Raw genomic sequence first — 26,356 nt, 5'->3', positions numbered from 1 at the left:
CATAACCTTTATTGGCTTGAGTTTTTAGAAATGCAAGCTTGTGGGATTTGCCAAGATTTCTTCTTGAAGCTTGGATCTTAGCAAATCCCAAAAGTTTTAATTTATAATAACTCAAGATAGCCAATAAAACTATCACTTGTCTTACAAATTCTGCAGTTGTATTGGCAGTTAACATTAAGAGAAGTTGGTTTCTCTCTAGTTTTAGTTAACATCATGTTAAAGCAATTTTTTTTTTAAATGTATAAAAAAACACTATGTCAATCTGTCTTTCACTGTTTCAATATATTTCCTCTTGCAGAATAAAGAAAGAGAAAGCTGTCAATCACAGTCCACATCACTCCTATGATGGACATGCAGGGCAGTAGCCATACATCAGTGTTTAAAACTTCACACATACGCCTAATAATTGAAGCTGAGATTGGTCACTAAAAGTAATTATTTCCAGCAAAAGAAGAATGAATAATTGCTTTTCTGTTCTATGGAGAAGGGAAGGTGAAAGGAAATGAAAGACACCCTGTTGAATTCTTCCCATTAGAAAACAACTGCAGTCTTTCATGTTCGTCATTTAGTGATCTGGCATGGTGAAGAAGTTAGGGTCAAGTTAGGTATTTGATTTAGAGTTAGACAACTAAATAGGATTTCTTTTTCTGAAGGGAAGGGGGGATTTTTGTACAGATAGATTGCAGGTCATTAGATGAAATTGTAGGTTAATGTAGAGGGCAAGGGTTATGATTAACTACAGGTACATGTGTGCATATATGGTAGCCCTATATTAAAACAACTATGCCTGTAAAATAGTTTTTCTTTTTGAAAAAATACATTTTCAGAGGTATATATTTAAAAAAAATGAAACAAAACATTTGAATGTGTCATTGAATTTTCCTTTTAGTATAATGTGGTTTAATACACATCTTTATGTACCCACGTGCCCTATTAGCTTAGGCGTTATCATATATTCTTTGCTTTTTTCCGCATTGCTGTTCAGCTCACTAGAATTCTGGTTTCTGGTGCTGTGTCCCCCTTCTTAGTGCAGTTGCTGCCAAATTTTATTTTACTACGTTGAATATTCTCCAAGTCCAATGTCCTTTTCCAGCTCAGTAAGGATATTACACACCAAAATAGGAACATTCCTAAGATAAGTCTGATATTCATACAATTCAGGATTATCTGTACTTATCTAGCTGAATAAAATGGTGTTGTCATTTTCGGCCAAGGATAGGGACTTTTTCTGGGAATCCCTATATATGCCATCCATCAATTCTTACCTGCCTCACCCAACGTCTAGATGCTACTATCACTATATTCGTATAGCTAGTACTAATTCCAGAGCAATGTACTACTTACCAGAATCATCCCTGGGGAGACAGAAAAGATGGGTTTCAAATGCAGTTTAAGAGCTAATAGAACATTTAACCTTTCATCTGCTTTAAAATGGTGAAAATAAGTTCTACACAAGATTTCTTCCATTACGTTTTCTTAGCTACAAAGGGCCTGACTTTCCTGATGTTAGAGCTGAGTCTTCCTATGTATTATCCTTCCATCCAAAGACAGTGGGCCTGATTTATAAAGCTCTCCAAGGCTGCAGAAAATATACTTTCATCAGTGACGCTGGGTGATCCAGCAAACCTGGAATGGATCTGATCCAGGATTAAAAACACTTGCTAACAAATAGCAAATTACTTTTAGGAAATCCATGCCAGGTTTTCTAGATCACCCAGCTTCACTGATGAAAGCATATCCTTTCCACAGTTGGAAAGCTTTAATAAATCAGTGACATTGTCCGATTAGTTAACAAGAGGGTTGCCATTGGACAGGGGGTTGGAAGATGAGAGGATTTGCATTAAAAAGAAAACAGGATTAAAGGGTTGCACAGGAAAAACTTTTCTGGTTAGCAAAGGTGCCTTATTGTTGGACAGGACATTTACTTCCAAAATTTAAAGGGGTTGTTGTAAAGAAAGTTCATAACGGGGAACATTAATGAGGGGAGAGTCTGACTGCCACCTAAGGTCTTCTCCAGCACATGTCAAAGATTCTCAATAGGTTTAAGTTCTGGTTATGATCCCTATGGTGGCTAAATGTGAAAATGATGTTTCATGCTCCCTGCACCACCCTTTCACAGTTTGAACCTAAAGAATCCTGGTATTCTCATCTTTAAAAATATGCCAGTGCCATCAGAGATGAAAACATGTTGGATTCAGTTAGTTCAGCTGACCTCTTTTTTTGGGGCACATGATGTTGCTAAACCTAGATCTGACCAACTGAAGCAACCCCAGAGCATAACACACAGACTTTTTTGGACAGGTAACCTTCTGTCTCACGGGCATAACCTGTCCCCGTCTCTTTATTTTGGGACTTATTGTTAAAATTTCTTATCCTGAAGATGGGCACCCCCACTGGCCAACACGAACGTGCAGGTGTATGCAGACACATATAGATAACCATACTTTAACAACAGAAGTTTGTTTTTTTTGTTGCCTTTAAGGACAAAAGTGACATATTATATGCTGAATTATTTAAAAATTTAATAAATAAAATTCTCAGTAAGAAACAGCGAAAGAAAAAAAATGATCACGTTCGGGAAATGAATATGTGTCTATCAGCACCAGCATTGATAAGTCATCAACAATATCAACAATGCTAAACGATAGTCTATGAAGAGGTAAACAACGTCCAACACTTTCATGTATTGTTTGTGTACAGCCAGTCAACAGACTGATCTCCACAGTAACTATGAGACCTGACGCCTCTTCTAACAATCACCCAAAGCCACCATCACTTTCCCTGACAGCCCGAGTGACATCTAATGCTGATATCCAGGCTTTTCCCTGACATACTGGAAATTCTCTTAGCTCATGTTGTATGAATACTCCTACATTGCCTGGTTTTCTCCAGTGTGAGTAAATATATAAGGTGCCGTACGATAGTTGGCTCACTACTGAATCTACATGGGAAATGGCAATGAAACGTTGTAGTAAATTAACAGAATTGACTTAAAATTCTTGGCAAAAACCAATCTACTTAATGCACTCACATTTAATGGAACTGTTTCTGAACCCACACTATGTACTGAATTATAAAGCTATAATAAATCCTTAAAGATCTGCAGCATAGCTTAATGGGCACTTATGTATAAGAGAATTAAAAATAAGTATATTGCAAAATATATATAGATGTGGTTACTACATGGGTTTCCCTTTTTATGGCTAAGTACCTTCTCTGCAAGAATAGAAATATGCACAATGAGTAATCCCATATCCTTGTAACCTCCTATGGACTGAGCTGATATCCTAGCAATGCTATATTCATTTTTATTTTTGTAGTACAAGGAGAGAGTGTTGTCCCCCTAGGACAAGAAGTGAAGCTGAAAAAAGAGAACAAAGTCAGAAAAAGGAAAACTAATATAGCCCCCACATTTAAGAATTGGTAAGCTACAACTGAAATATTTTTTCCTGGTTCATATTACTTTAACAGCCCACAGGACTGAATTCCCCGGTCTAAGTAGTAATGTCACCTAGAAATTTCAGGGATCCTGGTGCATCTTCTCTGTTTTATTTCCTACACACAGTTTACCATCGTAAGTATCTTATTATGCATCATCTAATAGGGTCTCACTCTGAGTTTTGGAATTCACAGGGGGAAAATTCCATAGCCCATTGAGATACTTGTTATAACTTACCATTTGTGCACATTACAGAAAAAAGCATCACCACCAAGCTTCTTATGTGAGCGACAAGCATTAGTAAATACTACATTTTGCTCAAGATAAATTAACATTCACTAAATTAGGGCTGAGTAGGATATCCAAAGACTTTTGCATGAGAATATTGCAGTTTTTAGTTTATATTTTAGTTTATAATAAGTCCATGGGTAAACTGTGATTTCTGTGACTTGACACTTACATAGGGCATTGCCTTTACTCCTGGCAGCCAATAAAAACCATCGAAGAGAAGTATAATAATATTCAGGCTTAAAAAAAGATATCGGAATGCTTACCTTCATAGTGACAGGGATTGTAGTCCCAATATTAGCTTTATAGAGCCAGCCTTGTTTAATTACTCCTCCTTTGTGTGAGCAAACTGATGCAGAATCCTGCAGAGCAATTATAAGTGGAAATAAATTATTTATTATTAATAGTATTCATCATTATTTTATGTGTCATAAGGTATCTCAATTCTCTGTACTCAGAACTTTGAAATTCACTCCATAACCAATTCTGAATGAATTACCTGCCATTACCCTTATTTCTAAGTCTACACTGATGTCACACTTCTACATGCCCAAACTACTTTCGTATGACTTTTTAAGCATTTATGAAGGTTTATAAGGGCATTTTGCACCTACATATGTAAAAGAGAAGAGATATAATGGAAGAAAATGCATACAAATGCCCCAAAAATATAAATATAATCCACAAATATCTTTACACATACACATAGGTGCTTGCAAACTCACAGAAATGGCCGAAAACTATTATAAACACATTACCATTTCAATAGGCATTTTAACATTGTCCAAATGATGTGTTCCCTTTGCGGCCCACTAAGAAAATGCCCCAAAAATCTGTGGTGCAAACTAGCCTATTTAAATCAAAAGGGGTTTCAAACATGGGTGTTTACAGCACTAAGGGGAAACCATGTAGCCTAATCCGGAACTGATCTAGCCAATCTCTTACCTCGTCCTTGTCAAAGTCCTCATCAATTTCAAACAAATGGTTGGGTGTTTTCTCTGGCCGAAATGATTTGCTAAAAAAAAGAAGAAAAACCGTTAAAAACAATGCTGTATGGTTCTGACCATTTTTTATTTTATCCAGAAATTTTTGTATAGGTGGGAAACAGATTGGAGACAGGTCATTTCAAACACTGCTCCTAAAGCCTGACATGTGGGGATAATGGGCCTGATTTATTAAAGCTCTCCAAGACTGGGGAGGATACACTTCCATCATTGAACCTGGGTGAATTCACCAAACCTGGAATGGATTTTCCTAAATGTTAGCAAAAATTTTCAATCTTGGACCTGATCCATTTCAGGTTTGCTCAATCACCCGGCTTCACTAATGGAAGTGTATCTTCTCCAGCCTTAAAGAGCTTTGATAAATTAGGCCCAATGTGTGTAGAGCATTGTCAGACCAAGATTACCATGAGCTGAACTACTTAAATGCGTATGTTGGGTCTGTCTTTCTCAACCTTTTCTTAACCTTTTAACCTTTTAAGGAGAACCTTAAAATAATTTTCAGAGAACTTATGCTAAAATAAATGTATTGGGCATTGGGGAATTCCCCTTCTATTGATGGTCCGTGTGAAGAATGTCATGTGGCCATAATGCTACCCTTGTAGACAGCTAAAATCACTGGTATCATGCATGTGGCTCTACCCAGTGGCATTATAACCAGAAATATGAGGACAAGAGAAACGACAGTCAGCCACAGCTCAAGGAACACTTGGAAACCTTTGAACCTTTGAAGGAATCCTAGGTTTCCATGAGACCCTTGCTGAGAATGACTGCATTAGGCCATAGTTCTTTGTCAGTTGTATGTTCCAGGCTAATTAAGTCTTTTGGAAAGCAGATAAGTCTATGCCCAAGTGACCAGCTCTCACTGACCAAATACTATCCTCATATGGAACAGGTTTGCAACAGGTGTTGAATATGAAGGAAGAACCTACAAATCTGACCAACTGGACACCATATTAATATAATTACACAGTATTTTAATAGCGCCATCATAGTATGCAGCGCTGTACAAAGTCCATAGTCATGTCACTAACTGTTAACTGTCCCTTAAAGGAGCTCACAATCTAATGTCCCTACCATAGTCATATGTCATTAATACAGTCTAAGGCAAACTTTTTCAGTCAGGGGGCACAAAATGAAATTTGAAAGAGGGGCTGGGCCGATTAGAGAGTGGTTATGCCATCATGACGCCACTGAACTTGACATCATGATAGCATAAAAGTGGGTGGGTTGTGTGCAAGGACACAGCCTGCCCACCTCCATGAGCTGGGATACCAACAGGGGACATACCAACGTGGCTCTGGCCTGTGAGCCCCCCCCCCCCAGCCGGGTCCTTCTCCTGACGCTGCTCAGGGTGGCACCAGCCAGAGCCGTGGAACACCCAAAGAGCCAGAGAAACAACTGTATAGGGCCGTATACGGCCCAGAGGCCGTAGTATGTCCGTGCCTGGTCTACGGGTAATTTTGGGGGGAAGCAAATTACCTAACTGCATGTTTTTGGAATGTGGGAGGAAACCGGAGTACCTGAAAGAAACCCACACAATTACAAGGAGAACCTGCAAACTCCATGCATATCGTGCCCTGGCCAAGTTTTGAACCTGAGACACAAATAAGCAGAACTTACCAGGGCAAGGCACGAAAATCCCCTGAGTACTCCTCGAATTTGTAATTCACCACTTTCCAGTCTGAGCTGTAGTACTTTATGCACTGGAAACATGCAACAAATATATCATGAAATACTAAAGAGACACTAAAAACTTCAAATCAAAATAATGACAACAAATAAAGAAATCATTACACACTCCTTCAATCATATCAGCATGATGACTACTTTGTAGTATGAATATGAATTTAGCATTGAGAAAAAACTGCTAATCAGCTGGCATAGGTACTTTTTTTGCGACTATGCCTTGACTTGTTAGTTAAATATATACATATTCTTACCAAGCAATAGAAAAGCCTTAAACCAGCCATTACTATTCTCTTTAGTTTTTTTGTGAAGCAATCCGTTTTCAAGTATCAAAGATCACAAAAAAGATTCTAAATTACCAAGTTAGTTTCTAACAGCTTAGAAAACAACCACTATGTGTTTACATTTGAAGACTGACATGCTGGTGTGAAAGAAATTAACAAGCAATGAGCTAAGATTTTAACACCTCTTTAGTGAACATTGCAGATCAACTTCCCCACAATGCCTATAGCTACAGAAATGAATTGAGTACATAGTCTGGGCACATTAAACCCCGAATTGATTCTGCTTCGCAGGTGCTTATCACTACATTCTCTGAACCTGAATCAAAGGCATAAATATGGAATGTCCATATTCCAATCATTCATATTTTAAAGGTTAAGGGTAATTCCATTGGTCCACAAAGCCAAGGATGGCAATGGCAGTGAGAGTTATTATAATACAATAGGCTTTGTTGCCCAAAGTCTCACAATCACTGTTTGAAACATACTAAATACATTCCGTGTTAAAGTGGAATGGTTAGAACCTCTATTTGTATGGTTGTGAACAAAGTCCCACCTTTGACAGCTAAAACCTAAAAATATTATGGATTCACATTTACCAAAACAACACCCAATAAAATATATAGGAATAGGAATAGAGGAAATTCTGATTTTCCATATTGCCCCATGAATGAAATGCTTGGAGGTACCATCATACAGCAGATGACATCACCCTCCTGAACCCTGTGGTGACAACTTGGCTTTATCCATCTCTTTCCATCACTAGCTCCTATACATGTATAAATAAAGTGTATTTAATTTAATAGGAGAGAAAACAGAAAGAGAAAGGTGCAGAATGTAGCAAATCTTAACAAACAGGCAGTGATATTCTGTAATCTCCTAAACTCCAATAAAAGTGATATCTGATATACGAGTTCCTGAAACTAGCTTCCCATACGGTTCACATACCTCCTTCACAAACAGACTCTTGGCTTTCGTTTCTGCATCTTCTGGTACTGCTGACTGTACAGTTCTGTGTTGGCGATCTACAGTGGAAATCTGTACAACAGTAATGCCAAAAAAAGTCCATGGTGTTATTATGGAGAATACATTGAATAAATAAATACTGTGCATAGAGTGCAAACCACTTACAAACACATCCTCCATAGGGAACATGAGCATATCTCGATGAGGATCACTGAAGATCTGAGCTTTTCGCTGGGAAATGACTGTTTCATAGTCCAAAGGCTCTACCATTCTGGCCTTTTCCTGTATGAAGAAAAATATACAAATGAGTTTACCTATGCATCACACACATTAAGATGTTACTTATTTTAAAAGTATTGTTAAAGTATAAAAAGTGCAAAGAAAAGTATTTCAATCCTTCTAGAAATCTATTGCGCCTCTATCGTACTGTACAGGTAGTCCCCCGGTTAAGGACATTCGACATAGCAAAGACTCCTAGATACGAATGGGGCTTCCCTGTTCGCTTGTGTGCAGGACAGAGGCTTGAAGGAGGGAGGGGTGGTTTGCATGACTTGCAGAAGAAATCTTTTGATAAAAAAAAGCTGGGGTTATGGCTGATCTTAAGGACTGAGCTCTTTCTGGGGCCTCTTGTAACTCTTTAATAACCTAGACAAACTCTGCAGTTGTTTCTTTTTGCATATCAAAGCACAGCTTGCTCCAGAAGTTAATAAATGTCTAGGCTCCATAAAGATTTTTTTTTGCTTTGTTTGTCATTAACTTACATTTTGGATTTTTTACACTAACTGACACCACTCAGCCAAACGATATGTTGAGACAAACATATATCCGAATTGCATTTATTAAAATATTGTACCTGTTCCGACTTACATACAAATTCAGCTTAAGAACAACCTACAGTCCCTATCTAGTATTTAACCTGGGAACTACATGTAGTCAACTAGAAACTCTACCTCTGATACACTAAATTCACAAACAGTGTTGTCAGCCTTGCTTTGGTGAATTAGAGAAGACCACCTTTATAACATGGTGGAGGTGTTCTGAAGTCTAGCATGGTGGGAATCTTCCTACCCCCTCCCACAGCACAGGAGCTTTACGCCTCCATGCCTTGAGCCACCAGGTATATTTTCTATGTTTATGATGCTGTAACAGCGTAGGTAGCAGCAAAAAAAGGCCTGATGGGGGCATCATGGCAATTATTATAGGATATGTTAGGAATGGTCGAAGAAAATGTTTGCTTTAGGGTATAATTTTTTTAATATTATATTTATAAATTTGGATAATTTTTTTTATATGCAAACAAAAACAAAAATAATTGCCTGTTTTTTCCCACTGAAAAAACAAGCAGATCCATGAAGTCAAAACTAAAAAAATACCAAGTAATGCTATTGAAACTGCAGAAAGTTCCCCACCTGTTTCCTGTTTGTTTCTCCCTGAACCAGGAGCATAAATACAGATCCTGGGGCATCATAAAAAAACTTTAATTGGGCTCATCAGTGTCTGCTTGTGTGATACCTGCCATTGCCAACTGGGACAATATGCCCAGAGGAGCAGCAGTGCAGAGAATTCAGCTTATTCTGCCTAATCCTTATACTGTGTTGGGTCTACAGGCTTGATATAAAAGTACTGACCAATAAAGGGGGTTATAAAGGACATCTGTAACTTGCAACAGCATGATTCCAAAGAATAACCATGCATCTGAATCAAACTCTTCTGGAAAAAGGACATTGGGCAACTCCCTTATGGGGCCCCTTCTCACCCTAGGGCCGCTATATGGGCTGCTATGGCTATAGGTATGCCACTGAGAAAAGCAGTTGGCTGGCACAGGACAACTTACTATCTGCTATTTGAACTACACCATAATGATACCTTACCCCAAAAACATAGTGATAGATTAACTAATAAGGTAATTTACATATTATTATCGCAGGGACATTTAGTTGTGAGCACATCTGACAGTAAGTGACATCACTTTGGACTTTGTAAAGCACAGTGTAATAAATATGTTAGTGCTATATAAATATAAGATAGAAATATTAACATTAATGTGGACCCAACTAACTCCACTTATACAGCAGACATTGCAAGGCCTGATCAACCTTTATTTTGTGACAACCCAGTAACAAAGGCATTCTTTTCATTACTGTGGCTAAGCAATGATTTCCTGATCACAGATACAATTTTTTGTCTGGAATACCACTTTAATGTAAGTTTTCTAGCTTGTTCAAGGTCTTCCCAGATACATATTTTCTCATGCCACCTATTCTTTAAAAACTTTTTGGCAGTTTCCATGTAAATAAGTTTATGATTAGACTTTATTTTGCATGCATGATTGTACTGTACATAATGATCTGTCCTAATTGCATTTATTAAAATAATGTACCTGTTCCGACTTACATACAAATTCAACTTAAGAACAAACCTACAGTCCCTATCTTGTATGTAACCCGAGGACTACCTGTATATGATAATGTTTTATGTTTAATGAAGGCCTCTGCTGCCATATTTCCTAATGAAAAACACAAAATTCAAAAAGAGATGGAACTTTATATTTAGACTTGAATAATAGAATACAGTGTATAGTACCTTACAAAGAACAATGATTTGTGAGGCCACTAGCATCAATGGTTACTCAGCTAGCAGGAACAAACCATTTGGGAGATTCATAGCATCATGTAAAACTATGAATGTCAAACAGTGTTGTCTTTCCCGATACTAATGTGTAGAGCAGCCATTCCCCATTGTTCCATGGAACCCTGGGGTTCCTCCAGAGATTGCTAGGGGTTTCTTGCGCCAAGGCTGATTGATCGTTTGATAATGTCTCAGTAGTTCTAGATCCAATGCAAACTTGGCTGAGCCAGCACTAATAATGTTTTTAGCTGTTTGTAAGGGGGTATTCTTCCTGCTAACCACTGAAAAGAAAAAGGTTTTAGCAGAGGTTCCATGCATCCTTCAAATTACTATACTACTACAGATTGATATTTTATTAAAAAAATAAATACAACATTGGGTTTGATGTGGGTATTGTATTTCTGTCCATACTCAATATTTATGCTTTAACGGGGTTTACTGAATTGGGAACCAAATATTACACCAGGGATCCTAATATATAAATCCAGAGATGATGAGCACCAACTGATCTGAAATTAGAAACAAAACATTGCTCAGTCAAAACCCAGCTGATACCACAGAAATTGATTTATAGAACCCCCATGGTGAACCTCAACCAAAGCGGCACAATTTCTATCCACAACTATTCAGCTCTGAAGCCAGAACTCCCAGAAGCACTCTTTCCAGACAGAAGCTCAGAACAAAGTCACTTCTCCTATTTAATGAATTAAGAAAGAGCTTTCCATAGTTATCAAGCTGCACACAGGAATCAGCGAACAGCCCAACATGCAGGCATCAATCATTATCTACTGTCTGTAAGAGCAGTGTGTTGCATATACAAACACTTGGGTCAGCAGAACATTTAGTCTATATGTTTAACCAGAACTCCAAAACACAATATCAAAAATGAATAGCCAATTATATGATAAGATATTAAATCCAGCTTTTAACTCAATATTTAGATTCAACCTAAAGATTTACATTTGCATTACTTTTTCTGCCAATAGGTGTCCCCAGTCTGATGGCCAGCATGATTCAACATACTTCCCTGAGACCAGGTCACCCTGGACCCATCCCAGACTGTAATTTCTGCAGTACATGGACTGCAAGATTCTTATGAGCAACTTATACTGCTTGCATTAAAAAAAATAATGATTTAATGATGTATTGATGACTGCATATCTGCCTTACATTGTATTATTTATGTCTGGAGTATAACTTTATAGAGAAGGGATAATGAGGAAAACACCACCAAATGCAAATGTAAACAATAGTAACTGATAGATTTTTTAACCTGCCTTATTGGTTTTGTTTTTTTTCTCCTGCTCTTTCAGGCCAGATTTGTTTGCCCAGTCCTCTCAATCTTGTGATAAGGGGTGCTCAGCTATGGCCATTATTAACAAGCAGAATAAAAATATTTTGGCTTAGTGGTCAGCTCTCTGGCTTTTGCAGCGCTAGGTCCCAGGTTCGAATTCCAGCAAGAACACTATCTACATGGAGTTTGTATGTTCTCCCTGTGTTAGTGTGGGTTTCCTCCGGGTACTCCGGTTTTCTCACACATTCCAAAAACATGCAGTTAGGTTAATTGGCTTCCCCCCAACATTGACCTTAGAATGTGATAATGACATATGACTATGATAAGGACATTACATTGTGAGCTCCTTTGAGGGACAGCTAGTTACAAGACCATAGATTATGTACAGTACTGTATAATATGTGGGCGCTATATAAATACTGTGTAATATTAATAATAATGATAATAACTCCTACACTGATTATCACATTGCATTAGTACAAAGAAGAAGAAGCAGGTTGCTAAAATGCAAGGCTAGACTTATAAGGCAGTTAGTCCCAAATCATAAAAGTTACAGACACATGTTGCTCAGGCTCATGCAGGCCTAATATATTTAATCTAGGTTGTGAAGGACAGAAACCCAAAGCACCTCAATGCACAAAAGCTACACACCTATGCTACAGAACAACCTGGTAATATAGTTGTTTGGTGAACGACAACGCTAAAAAAGGACCAGGTGTAATTCAGGGAGCACTGAGGTATATTGGCAGCACAATTTAAAATTTTAAGGCTGACTTAACACAACTTATGCTAATGTGTCCTAACATTTGTTCAATATTGCACCATGAAAGTATAGTGAACCCAATAAAAATATTTTTAAATTTTATTATTTTTTTAAACATTACCAGCTTTGGTTATTATTATTACTTTAGCTTATTGAAATACAGCTTTTGTTATTTTAGCCAACTCAAAATAGTATCAGCTTTCGTAATATTTATAGCCAGTTTATAAATATTTCAGCCTTTGTCCTCGGAAAGTCATCACACAATTTAGAAAGTTTTCAAAATGAACAATTATATAATAAGAGCAGAGCTAAATACCCAAAAGTGTAAAAGAGAAATACACGGCATGGTTTGAGACTATGTAAAGTAAATAAGAGTGGATGATGACATCATGAGAAACGTACAAAGTTCCTTTCATATAACCAGTTATGAAGCCACTTCCCCTTCCTGGAGTCACTACGGACATTTTACACAATTATAAAATGACTCGGCAATAGTGCTGTGAACACAGATAACTGAGAAAGAGATAACTTATAAATTCACTTTTTGTAGGGTAATCACTGGTATAAAGAGAACCAAATTTGTTTTTCCATGTTTCCATTGAGGCCGAAGGTATTGAATGGGACCAGTGGTGTGTGGTTCAATACTGTCATATATTGTAAAATATTGAAACTTAGTTCTTGGGGTGGCTGAGCGGCTGGCACAGTGCAGGGACCCCCCATCCCTGGGAACACTTGCGATGGAAGGGTAAAAGGTGGAATTTATTGTGCTCAGTACAAACTGCTTCTAACAGTGCTGGGGTGATGGTGTCCACCATATGGTAGCAACAAGACTGGATGCCACAATCCTAATCTGCTACAGGACTGCAAATTAAATGTGGCTTTAGAATATATAAACACAGATTAAACAGTTTTATAGCTGTCCCTGGTGTGGAGATTCACCTTTTCTATTTGTCTTGGTGACAGGAGGTGATAGAAAATCCAAAATTTTACAGCTGACACTGGTACATGAAGAGAAGGGTCATATTCCAATACACACACCTGTTCTAGTGACAGCTGTCTAAAAAGAGCTTTCCAAAGTTTAAGGGGTTTCTCATTTCCTGATGTGTCTTCACTACTGCAAGTAAAGGGAAAGTCCCATGGGCATTAACAGCCAGACAAAGAAAAAAAGACAGGTGTTCTAACTTTCCCCCATACATTTAAAGAAGCAAATGGTCTAACCGAACGTGTTCTCTTTAATAGCTGTGTCCTACTCCACAACCTCACAGCAAATATACGAGGGGGTGCTGAGAAGTTCCTGGTTTTGTCCCCTTCCAGATGAAATAGAAAAATAACTGTGGGGGCATATGACAGCCTAATATCCTAGTATGTAACTGTGCAAATATCAGGTCTTTGCGATTCTTAAAGCTGTTTTTTCTTTTAGTGAGAAGCTGTGATGGCAGAGGCACAAGCATGTTTTTGTTTCTTCAAGGAAAGTCAGCAAAGGACATTTACAATGAGATGTCACAAACACTGGGGGAGAAGTGTCCTTCCTACAGCACTGTTAAAACCTGGATATCTTGTTTCAAGACTGGGCATTTCACTGTTGAAGATGAGCCCCGCAGTGGGCGCCCCCCAACCTCAACTGACCCGGCAACCTGCGATGCTGTCTATGAGCTGATTATTGAGAACCGGCGAATATCCACAAAAAAGATAGCCCAGATACTTGACATCTCACAGGAGTGTGTTGGATTTGTTATCACCACTATCCTAGACATGCGCAAGCTTTCAGCTTATTGGGTGTCAAAATGTTTGAACAGTGATCAGAAGAAGGAACCAGTTGAAGCATCCAAAGCTGTTTTGGCCCATTATGAAGCTGCACAGGACTTTTTGGCTAGGTTAGTGACTGAGGATGAAACCTGGCTCCACATCTATGATCCAGAAACCAAGGAACAGTCAAAGGAATGGCGCCACAGAGAGTCCCCGCGGCCGAACAAGTTCTGAACCCAGAAATCGTCCAAAAAAAAAGTCATGGCGTCCGTTTTCTGGAACAAAGACGGTATTCTGCAGGTGGACTACCTACCTCAGGGCTCTAGTATCACTGAACAGTATTATGCTAACTTCCTGGACCAGCTGAAGGAGGCAATTAAGACGAAAGTTCACCAAAGGGATCCTTTTTTTTGCAGCACAATTCATCTGCGCACACGTCCAACGTTTTGGCTGGCAAAATGAACACCCTGGGTTTCCAACTGGTCCACCATCCCCCCTACCCACCTGACCTGGCCTCTTTGGACTATTATCTGTTCCCGAACACCTGAAGGGGCAATGCTTTAAGGGACATTTCCAAGGTCAAAGATGCTGCTGAGAGCTGGTTTGCAGCCCAACCAAAGGACTTTATTTGAAAGGTCTAGAAAAGCTGCAACTACGCTGTAACAAGTGCATCAGTCTCAGGGGGGAATATGTCGAATAATGGGAATATGTTATTTCATAACTCTGGCTCTCTTCTTCCTGAGCAAAGCCAGGAACTTAGCAGCCCACCTCGTATTACTTAACTTCTTGTGTTTTAGTTCTTCCAAATGGTAGATATCTATGCCAGAGCTATTGCAAAATCTGCATCTGCACCATTATACATGTCTTTAATTTGTAGCTAGATCTGGTTCCCAGTAGAAATACTTCACAACATTAATTTACAAATACAATATAAATGTATTTTAGTGTGTGAGATCATGGTACTATACAGTAGCTGTGTCCTGTGTGATGCAATGATCCTAGTTCCCCCAAATATCACTCGACTTACCAGAACAAAATATAATGTGAATATGATGCTAACTATGCATTCTAGTTCTGTTTAATGACAGCTATTTTTTGAATTTATAAATGAGTGTGTATTAGAAGCAAAGCACCCAACATGAAATCCAACCAACGTGAATACTGGATAATTAATATAAATAGCTCCTATGTGTGTTTGCAGGGTTGCTTTGCCGGTCATAGAATATAATTATGTTTAGAGAATAAAAATAGACTGCCTGTTCTATTGACGTGACCCTGGGCAATCTGGAATCACATGAACAGGCTTGCAACAACAACATCCAATGCATAACCTACTGTATGCTAGATTTTCTACATTGCTATGGACTATGATGTAGAGACAATTTGAAATGCTATCCATGCATGCCTTCAAATTGTGCAGAATCAGCATGATTGTAATGCAAGAACGCAAATGTATACATAGTGGAAGCAATCCAGACAATTGCTAACTATATTCGGCCGCTACATTTAAAAAAAAAATTTTGGCTTTCTGTCTTCTCAACTGATTAAAAGGACAGTTATTTTGACAAAATTATTGTCTAGTTTCTTATATTTCCTGGGGTTCTGGAAGCAAGATAAACGTTCCAAGCTCCTCCACTTGCCAGACACATCTAAAGGCTATCGGTAATTTTATTCTTTACCACAGAGTATGCAGGAAGAGGAAGCTGCAACAGATGGCGGAAGTCACCACGGAAGTAAATGAGGTCACCAAAGATCTACAGCTAGCCATAGAATGATTTCATTCACACATAACTATATATTTTACTCTGGGGAATTTCCACTAACTTTCTGTTGCATCTCCGGGTCAGGAAGTGAATGGAAATTTCCCCCAATAAAGACATGGACTGCAAAAAATCACCTGGCAGGAGTTTTACCCTTTCTTCATTTATCTGGAAAAAAACATATGTCCATACAAACATATTAGGCTATCCCTGCAAGTTCAGAATGAGTACAGCATCTATAAAATATTAGAAAATAAAATTCCATGTGATGCAAATGTACATCATTGCAGACGTTTGCTACATTCAAAAGCTTGTTTCCTAAAGTGGATAGATGCCAACCAGTTATTTTATTTTAATGATTTTTTGTACAGAAATCCTGAGTGTGCACATTAATGATAATGGATGGATAATTCCCTGAAGAAAATCCCAAATGCCATATTTCTAGGTAACCTAGGAGTAATCAAAAATCGGCTGTCCCTCGCAATCAGTTAGCAATTGCTAATTAGCATAGCTTAGTACAGATTTCTCGATCTCTGTGCTTTCAATCTTTCTTTAGAGCACATTAACATGAATGTTACCTGGGAATGCAAAAGGATGTATGTACTTGCAAGGTAATGCACATACCATGCATTGTGCAGTGCAGTGCAATTCATTGTTAATGGCATTCTAATACATCTTCAGAACACACTGAAGGCTTCACAAAGCAAAGAATTATAATGCATTGCAGGGAACTCCTAAAATATTCCAATTTCTGGACTACTGTGGAGTGTTGGGCAGTCCCTTCAAATGAATAGGCTACCTTAACACAATGCACATTAACGTGTAATATTAACATGCTGGCACACACGCATTAACGGACTCTTAAGCAAACTTTTAGCGTTAGACTGACAGCACTCTAGATTTCTTCTTCTGTACAGAGAATTAGAGGCAGTTCAAGTTTGGTACTAGCACTAGATGCATTAAAATTATATTTATGCTAAATTACAATAAATATCTGCTTTACAGCTCAGATTACCCAATAATTGATAATGATCTGTAGAGTCATATGGTATTAGGGTGGAAAGGAATTGGGTCATTAAAATATTCATCCACTTCAAAAAAATCCATAAAATGCTGAGCTTGTATGTCTGTTGCATTTCTGGCTCAATGCCACAATTTATTCTTCAAAATGCAATTTCTAACACCCATCGCCAAGTGTTTTTTAAAAGTGTGTATTAAAGCTCCCCGTGCTTGTATTTAAATGGAAAACTGGGGCTGAAATCCTATGAAAATGCTGACACTTGTTTGTAAAGCGTAACAGCTTTTATTTTCTTAGTAGAGCAGGATTAAGGTGGCCCAGAAAGTTTGTGCAGGTAGCTCTAGGACAAGCATTATGTGTATGTATAGCAGTGTTGAATATAGACATTTTTTTAACTCGGGTTGGAAGAAATTGTAGGCAGGTGGCAGCCCCTGTATTATGACCCAACTCTTCAGTAACCACCCAAAAACTGCCAGGAGGTTACTGAAAACTGCCGGGTGGTGGGCCCAGCTGAAAGCGGCTGGGGGGAACACGGCATAGCCTAATAACCTCAGTGTTCAGTCATGCCCTAAATTCGTAAAGCCTCATACAAACATCAAACTGACCTCAAATGATTGTCCCTGGAAACGATCCTTCATGACCGCTTCCAATGAAAGATGACGGAAAGTGCTGAGCACACAGCACCATTCTATTCTATTGAGTGGGAAGAATGGAGGACACATAAGTCACTCCTGATTGGTCATTTATCAATCATCCATTCCGTATCGACGTCAGGGGACAATGGTTCCATACCAACCAATCAACCTGCTCAACACAATTACAGCACTCATTTTCAAAGCAAGGATTTCAAAGCAAGGATTTGATTCTGGTTTTGCAAAGGGAAGGGTGCCACACACTTTTGTCTATAAGTGGTGATGGTCTTTGGTGACAGGGACTGAAATTTTCGTATTGTAAAAGTGAGCAGCAGATCTCCAGCAGAGGACCTCCCACCCTGTATCTTTATTCTGGCCACTATGGCTGTCATGACTAGCCTACAATTTGTTCTTCTGATAAAGAATTAGAAACAATTATTTTTTATTCAGATTTCCAAAATAATTGAAGTAATTTTGCCTACTGGAATTAATATCTTCTACTTCTTCCATCCTCTTCTTCTTCCATCCACTGGTCATTAGGGGCCTGCTCTGATTGTCCATTTTGAGCCTTATACTTAAAAGAGTTCATACTGCTAAGTAGTAGTGGTTTAGTGTAACAACCAACAGCCATATGTGCAGAGAAACGGGACTTTAACGGCATATATATAAAACTCCTAAAATATTTTATTGGTACATCATATTAAAAACTAATATTTTTGCAGTGGCCCAGAATAGGAACCACTGTGTTCTTTTATTACAATATACAGACATACTTCCACTTCTTCATAAAAGTGAACTCTTTATTTATATGTAACAACCAACAACAACAACAACTAATCAGAATTCTTCCCAACAGGTTTGATTTAAAGTCCATCTAAACCTAAAATTGAGCAATACAATTTTTAACAATGATCAAGTCGATAAGTGAATGCCATGCATAGATGCAAAGTGGTGGACTGGATATCTGTATCCTGGTATAAATGTGTTTTCACACTGTATTGCAGCTCATTTACTCTCATCGGGGGGTTCATCCCCTTTTAGCCGGGCGCACCACCTGGCACTTGCAGGTGGCCAATACAGGGGCACTGGGCAATTGGGGCACAATACAAAGATGATGGAAAAATATGACATACTAAGAATTGGCAACACAAAGTAGGAACATAGGTAAGAGGGTGGTAAAAAGCTGATGGAATGATAGGGGTAATCGGATTCCTTTGGCAACAACAACTGGAAACACTAAATTTGCCATGTGTTGCCTATCCATCTTTTGACCACACACCTACAGCTTTTTCCCATCCAGCTAAAAAAAAAATTCTGGGGAGAACATTAATACGACAAACCCGCTGGCAATGCCTGTCTACCTTTCAAGTGAAGGATAAGAAACCGACACATTTGGTTTAATGCTAACCAGTCTTTGCTAATGGTTTTAAACAGTAAAAAACAAAATCTAGCCTCACACTTTTACACTGCATTTGTAATGGTCAGGATCCTCATCAAGGGCCCAGCACTCTAATAAAAGGCCATGATACACCTGTTGTGCAACTTGATTGGCTTATCAGTGACACCCCTCCCCCTCTCAGCTGCTACATTGTTGCAAACCAAAATTCCTCCTCATCAGCCATTTTGGTCTTTGATGGCCATTCAAACAGTGCAGATAAACAGACCAAAAAAGTGCTGAGTTAGGTGAAAAATGTGTTTATTGCACTGCTTCCTCAATACTCATTTTCATGCTAAAATCCTAAGTTCCTCTTTTATTACATTAATATTACAAAACAATATATAACATATATATATATATATATATATATATATATATATATATAAATCAGAGTCAGTGATATCAAATAAATATCTCATTTCATTGTGATAAAATGCCATCATGTGTAGGGGCAGTCTAAGTTTTGGAGATCTGTCCTTTTTAACAGTTGTCCCTGATTCTGAACTGGGTTCCGCTTCACTGCTTCTCACTTTCCCAGTCTAAACTTTCCTGTACAGTGACTACAAGAGGATGTCATGCCAGGTAAGATGAAGGTACTTACACTGCTTGTATTAAAAATATATATTTAATGATGTATTCTTTGTATTACTGCATCTTCATATCTGGGGTTGAACAAAATGTATAATAATAATGCAGCAGCCATGGAGTCATTATGACATCTTTAAATGGAAGTATCTGACTTCATATCACCCTTTTGCAGTCCCTCTTGCAGGGAGAGGAAGAAGCAGTACATGTAACCAATCAAATGTGCTGAAGGAACAGAAATAACGATTGGAGGGGGAAGCAGAGAAAAGCTGGCTTCACATGAGCAGTATTAGTGGACAGTTTTTGGCACTTTTCCTGCTCCGAACCGCTTGCAAAAAATAGCATTGGCCTGAATAGGTCGGTTCATTATCCTTTATTTGACAGGTGTTAGGACTAGCACTGCCACACTTGTAGTATCTCAGGGCAATAAGACAAGGGAAAAAGAAAGGATCTGCTCTGATGGCAGCTTCTTGCAAATGCCTGTAAATAATAGGCGCCTGGGGATAGTAAATACCAAGGTAAAATACACTAGTCTGAATCCAGCCTTAGAAAGAGTTACCATTGCCAGAGTGCTGCTTCTCTTGTCACAGCTCAGTCACAGGGTGGAGACTGACAATAGAAAGTGAAACTAAAATACGCAAGATCAGGCCCCTTCCCTGCCAAACAGGGCTGTAATGAGGCAAATCTCTATAAATGTCAGGTCTAGATGGACAATTATACATTCAGGGCAAGTAAAGCGGCTCCTATATATGATAATTAGCTGTCTGTTAGCTTGGCTTTATGTATATGTTATGTCATTCAGCTGCAAAATCTTTAAAATCTAGAAAATATCATTGAGCAAGCATGCCAGCTGTCAATCAAATTTCAGCCACTGATTTATATTTATATTAGATGTCAAAGTCTTTTTGTTTTTATTTAACAATTTAGATCAAACAGTTGCTTGCAATCATATCTAAAAAATAAAATAAAATTAAAAGGAAAGTTTTATGCTCCTACTTCATCTGCCCCCTATGTTTTGTTGCTCCATGCTGCTTTATCATTATCCTACATGCAGTAGTTTTCAATTCATTGACTTTATTATTATTATTATTATTATTATTAAACAGGATTTATTTAGCGCCAACATATTACGCAGCGCTGTACATTAGGGGTTGAAAATGACAGACGAATACAGACAGTGATACAGGAGGAGAGGACCCTGCCCTGAAGAGCTTACTATCTAGGAGACTTGCACCTTCTCCATCAAGCCAATTGCTTGCTCAATATTTCTTAGATGCACCCATACAATAAAACAACTGTATATTTGTATTTTTAGTTTGGGATAGAGTATGGATAGAGTACAGATTCTGGAAGATTTGTCACTTTTGTAATATTTCCCTTTACTTCCTGGATGTGACATTGAGAGGAGTGTCCCCATCGGAGGGTTTCCTATTCCTGTACAATTCTGGATTTCTCATTATTTCGTAACCCAGAAAAAATGATCAGCGGAGCAAACAGAGAGGTTGATACCCCCCAGAGGGGAAAAATGGCCAAATAATACTGACGGAGGGTCCAACCTTTCTTCAATATTCAAAACGTGTATATATATATTTATATATGTTACAGTGAGGGTTACATTTCTCCATACAGGTCCAATTTCAGCTACAGTTCCCAAATATTCATAGAATGCAAAACTGATATTATAAAGAGAACCTGTCTCCAAATTACAACATTGCAGATACAAAAAGCAAATATTTTAAATGCCTGCTTTCAGTGTTTTTTCTTCTTATAAACAATATTTATTTGTAACATGCCTTTAAACCTACTAGATATGACAACACAAGGGAAAGTCAATTCTCTAACCAACCCCCTGGTTCATTACTCTCCAATTCAATATGTGTTTAATTACAATATGTGTTGGCCCAGCTCCTTCACCCCTCCTTACAAAACTTGTCCTGGGGAGGGAAGAAGAATACTAGGAGGGTTTGGGGCTATTGACTTCCAAGAGGTTGGCGCCCAGTTGCAATCTTGTGCCTGTTGGATCCCTACTTTTAACAAGCCATACAAGTGGATACGGCCATATAAAAGAATAGTGACAGGGTCTCTTTAACTCTTTTGGCAATGATTGAAGCATAGCACAGGTATGTTATCTATGGCTGTTCCTGGTGGTCTCCCAGTGTTGGCCAGTTTGGAAGTGGTCACCAATGTCTGCCATCACACAGGGTCAGTCCCCAGGTCCCCAGACAGCTGCAGAGCCCTGGGCATCTCATTACACAGCAGCTCAATATCCCAGGCAGGGTGTGGCTTCCATCAAACATCACCAACAAAGCTGTAAGGCTGCAGAAGAGGAGAGGAGGGCAGCATGGACCTGCCATGGACACCCCCATGCCCACACCACCCATGACACCCAGCTACAACTCTGATCACAAGTTCCACAAGCTGTAACCACAGCAGGTTAGCAAACTTCCTGTACAATCATCCCCTATGTAGCTGCAGATCCCAGCACACAACAGACAGGGTGGGGACACCCTCTACAATGCATGCATGCTGGGCTTGCTGGTGACCATGCATAGTGCCCAGAGCAGTTTGTACTTTGTGCACAGGGAGGGTTAGGGGAATCATTCACTCACCAGGATAATGGAGCCCCTGACTGCTTCTGAGACACTCTGCCTTAGTTCTGCTGCTGTGCCAGGCTTGCTGAGCCTTTTGGTGAATTTCCTGACTTCTGCCATGCTGGATGGTGTGGACCAGGGACATAGAACTGGCAGGGTCTGCAGTCTGTATAGAGAAGGGTGGTGAGTGTGACACTCAGGACTGATCTTCTCTTTCCTCCTCCTCTGCCTCCTCCTCCCTTCTGCTGCTGATGGGGGTTTTCACTATGACTGCTCAGAGCTGTCATTGCATTACTACACATCCTGCTCTGCTCACACATGCTGCTTAGATGTCACATATTGCAGATCACCACTCCATGCATGTGGGGTCTGCATTTGTTTTCAGCAAGTTTAATAAAAGTCCTGATGATCCAGCCAGAGTTTCAGTCTTCTGGTAACTTTCCCTGAGCTAATGTGATCAACTATTGTCCATGAATGGAAAGCAATGCAAGACTTTAGGATAAAAAGAAGCTAAATTTGTGTTTTAGGTTTTAAATATGCTTTAAAGGGGTGCCATGGGCAAACAAATTAAATACAAAAGCTGTTTTATATAACAAAGGATTTTTTTTGCCCACCAAGTGTTGAGATTTACACAGCTCTAGCATTCAGCAAAGTTTTACTTGGTAAAGATCTTTATTGCATTTGCGCTTTCACCTACAGATCTCTTATCTTGTGTTGCTGTTCAGATACCATTCATCTGACATCTTGCTGCAATTATATTTAAAGAAAAACTAAACTGAAAACAAAACAATGACGCTAAACTTTAATCCTTCAGATCTCCCGATGGAGCTGGTTCTTCCCGCAATCTGGTCCTGTGTCGTCTTGGAATTCCTTTTCGTCCCAGTGCTGAGGAAGCGCCGGGCGCCGCCATCTTCGATCTTCTCTTCCGTCTTCTTGGCACGTCACCCGATCTTGCACTGCGCAGGTGCAAGATTGGGTGACGTAGCCTGCTGTAAAGGGGGAAAAAAAGAGAGCCGATCTCACTGCGCTTTCCCTTCTGCATATTTCCGAGATTAGGGCATGCACAGAAGGAGCACCCGGAGCCTCCTGGGATGCATGACGTAGGTATCCCGGGGGCTCTGCGCTCCCATTTAGTCTTGATTGCTGCGTGGGGATCAAGACTGAAAGAGGAGGTGCTGCACCCTTTTTTTTGCATTTAAAAAAATAAAAAATTATTAACATTTTTCCTTTACATATAAAGGCTGTCTACCATTTTATGTAAAGTGCAAATTTGAGTTTAGGTCCGCTATTTTGAGTCTCTGACATAGGATAAGGGAACTGTTCTCCCCAGCCCCTTTTACTGGGAATACCACCCGCCACTTTTCAGTGACCACCCAGCTTCTTTTGGGTGGTTACTTAAAAGTTGATGGAAAAATGGAAGGGTGGGTATTACAAAGTTGGAATAAAGGGTGGAGGCAGAAGAAAGAAAGAACTATATTCATCACTAGATACCTTAAGCAAGAGCAATTAGGAACACTAAATTTGTCATTTTGCCACCCCCACTTTTTGACCACCCACCTACAGCTTCTTCCCTCTTATCTTAAAACAAAAAGTTCTGGAGAGAACACTTAATGGCGAATTAGGACTTTTTATGCCTGTTCTGGGTTCTCATTTTTTTGTTTTTAGTTTAGAGTTTGGGCATAAACTTTACTGGTTTACATGTTGGCAGTTACAGGGTGGTAATTAGGATAGAGTGTCAGCTTCCTGGCCGGGAGTTCTTGTTCAGAAAAGCTGGCCCTGTCTTCATATAGCTTTACAATGGCTGAGCGTTGGCAGTGATGAAATGCTGTGTATGTTGTGTTTTAATCAACATGGAATATTAGCATACATCAGAATATTTACATTAGAGGAGTCGGAGTCGAAGGGGTTTTTGTGCCCTCCGCACCTTGTTACCTAGGGTGGATTTTTACTTATATTCCTTATAAGTTGGTTTTGCTGGATGAGAAATGGACAAAAGTTTATGTCTGTAAAGTGTCACAATTGTTTGTTCTTCTTCTTCTTATTATTATTATTATTATTATTATTAATAAACATGATTTATAAGGCGCAACATATTACACAGTGCGGTACATTAAATAGGGGTTGCAAATGACAGACAGTGACACAGGAGGAGAGGATCTTGCCACAAAGAGCTAGTAACCTGCATATGGTCACAATTCCCAGCTCCCATGTAGGTACCGTTGCCTGAATAATGTTCTTTTCGTGGCTTTTGTGACAATTAAATAGTTTCCCTTGCCATTGCAGTGATTGCCTGGCTTTTGTAACAGTTGACCAGTTTTTGCCTGTGTGTTATATACTTTGCCTCTACGTTTTGGAGATCCTGATAGCGCTCAAAACTATAACAAGGCATCAAGCCTATAAGGGACCAGATTATTTGTGTTATAAGGGAATAAGTGGGTTTTTGTGAGCAGACCCAGGCTGCTGGGGGCTTCTTCCAGCACTCCATGGTGGGTAGGCCTTCCTCCTGCCTTCTGCCCATTTCCTGTGCTTCAGACTACCCTTGAAGGAGTGATGTGCTGTGAAGATTCATGCAGCATTCAGCTAGGGTGAGGAGGGGGCAAAGCATGAGCACAAGGTGGTGATCTTACAAGTAAAATTGGCTCCGACAATCCATTTCCTAACAGCCCCTTTAATTGAGCAGTATGACCCAACAAAAGACTTCCACCGAAAGAAGATAGAGCTGGCCTCATTCTCCAATGCAGCGTAATTAAGTAGTAACCACTACTAGTTGTTTTTCATGATCAGTTTTTCTGGAATGCCTGAAGCCACTTAAAAAATACTTAGAAATGCTGCAAAAATGGTAAAATGCAGTTCCAATTCAAGTCTATGGAGGTGGATAAAACCTAACCCTTTTGTTCTATTACCTTTTTTTTAGTGGGAGTTTAAATGCAGTTTTAAACGTACAGTATAGTTTAGAGTAAAAAAAAAAAGAATTTAGCCTTAATGAGCTAATCATGCTCAAGACTTGGAGGCTACTTATAAAGCAGTGAATCTGTCATTTACTAAAACATTCTGTTAGAGAATCTTCCAGGTCCATTTGTTTCAATGGCAATAATTGATTTTGCATCAGGGAATGTTTCTGTGAATCTCAGATTCACTGCTTTATAATAAACCTTTTTGTGTTTTTGCTCTAGTTTGCTGCTTCCTGAGCACCTGCTGTGCAATACACCTGCTGTGCAATACACCTGCAGCTGTTTTAGCTATAGAGATCCATTTTAGCTCCTACAGCACCATCTTGTGGCAGAAAAGGAGAAAGACATTGATCAAGCAAACAGCATAGTTTAGACCAGGGCTGTCCAACTCCTGGCCTATGGATAACTGCATTTGGACAGTCCTGACACCTGGCAAATACATTCCTTTTATATCTAGGCATTGGATAAAGCTTTTAAATCTGTGGGCACTGGATAAACATATGATGCATTGCTTGATTACATTTGGGTGTAATTAGTTCTGTGCCTAAGTAATTTGATCCTGGTGGGATGTAAGCAGCCTGGTGTTCTGTGTCTCTCATACTTTCCTAGATGTACTCCATTCTCCTTTCCCATCCATACTCTCACCCTACATAATATGTAAATTGCTTGGGAACATGAACTGGAGATTCATTTCTCTTCTGATGACCTACACAATATTTTTTTGTACTGACCCATAGGGCTCCATGGCAAGTTCTGCTCTTGAATAAAGGTATACAATTATGTCCCATTGGTACTAGAGTCTAGCCATGCTCTATAGAATATTCCCCCAGGTTTCTGAATGCTGCAGTGGATGGTGGTGTAACCTCACATTAAGCAGCTTTGGTTGTCAGTCTTTTCTGTATACAGGAAGGTGGAGGTTTCTCTGTCCTGGCCCAAGAGATTGGGCTTTTTTTGTCTTTGCATTTTGGAAGGGTGTTTTGTACTTTTTACTCTGGGCAATGAAGGCAATTATCTTCAGGCATTGGGGATGCTCTGTGACCCCTACTCTCTCCCTGTAGCAGTAGTCAGAAAGTGCAACATACGGAAGAGATGGCAGCACAACTGCACAGCCATATTACCATTTACATTAAAACTTGGAGCATATGGTTGTCCTATTTAGGATCTTCCCTATTTGGAGTCTTTTTAAACTTAAATCAATATCATATTTATTTTGTCCTCTTCCGCCCTTATGTTTCTTTAAAACGCTCCCTCCTAGTGCACCCTCATAGCTCTATTTGCCTCAAAAC

General features: G+C 39.1%; 1 protein-coding gene across 1 annotated transcript in view; it reads right to left on the bottom strand.

Annotated features, from left to right (window-relative positions):
- Nucleotides 1–22,329, bottom strand: part of DOCK11 (dedicator of cytokinesis 11) — a 149,761-nt gene extending 127,432 nt beyond the window's left edge. Inside the window, exons 1-6 of the mRNA XM_072431514.1 lie at nucleotides 22,138–22,329; nucleotides 7,830–7,946; nucleotides 7,647–7,736; nucleotides 6,352–6,434; nucleotides 4,673–4,742; nucleotides 3,994–4,089 (exon numbers count right to left, since the gene is read on the bottom strand). Coding sequence (XP_072287615.1) covers nucleotides 3,994–4,089; nucleotides 4,673–4,742; nucleotides 6,352–6,434; nucleotides 7,647–7,736; nucleotides 7,830–7,946; nucleotides 22,138–22,239 — 558 coding nt within the window. The 5' untranslated portion in view covers nucleotides 22,240–22,329. The remainder of the gene's footprint in view (nucleotides 1–3,993; nucleotides 4,090–4,672; nucleotides 4,743–6,351; nucleotides 6,435–7,646; nucleotides 7,737–7,829; nucleotides 7,947–22,137) is intronic.
- Between the last annotated feature and the right edge of the window lie 4,027 nt (nucleotides 22,330–26,356).

This window comes from Pyxicephalus adspersus, chromosome Z, assembly GCF_032062135.1.
Source record: "Pyxicephalus adspersus chromosome Z, UCB_Pads_2.0, whole genome shotgun sequence".
In the NCBI taxonomy this organism is placed as follows: domain Eukaryota; kingdom Metazoa; phylum Chordata; class Amphibia; order Anura; family Pyxicephalidae; genus Pyxicephalus; species Pyxicephalus adspersus.
This window is presented reverse-complemented; position numbering and strand designations above follow the sequence as displayed.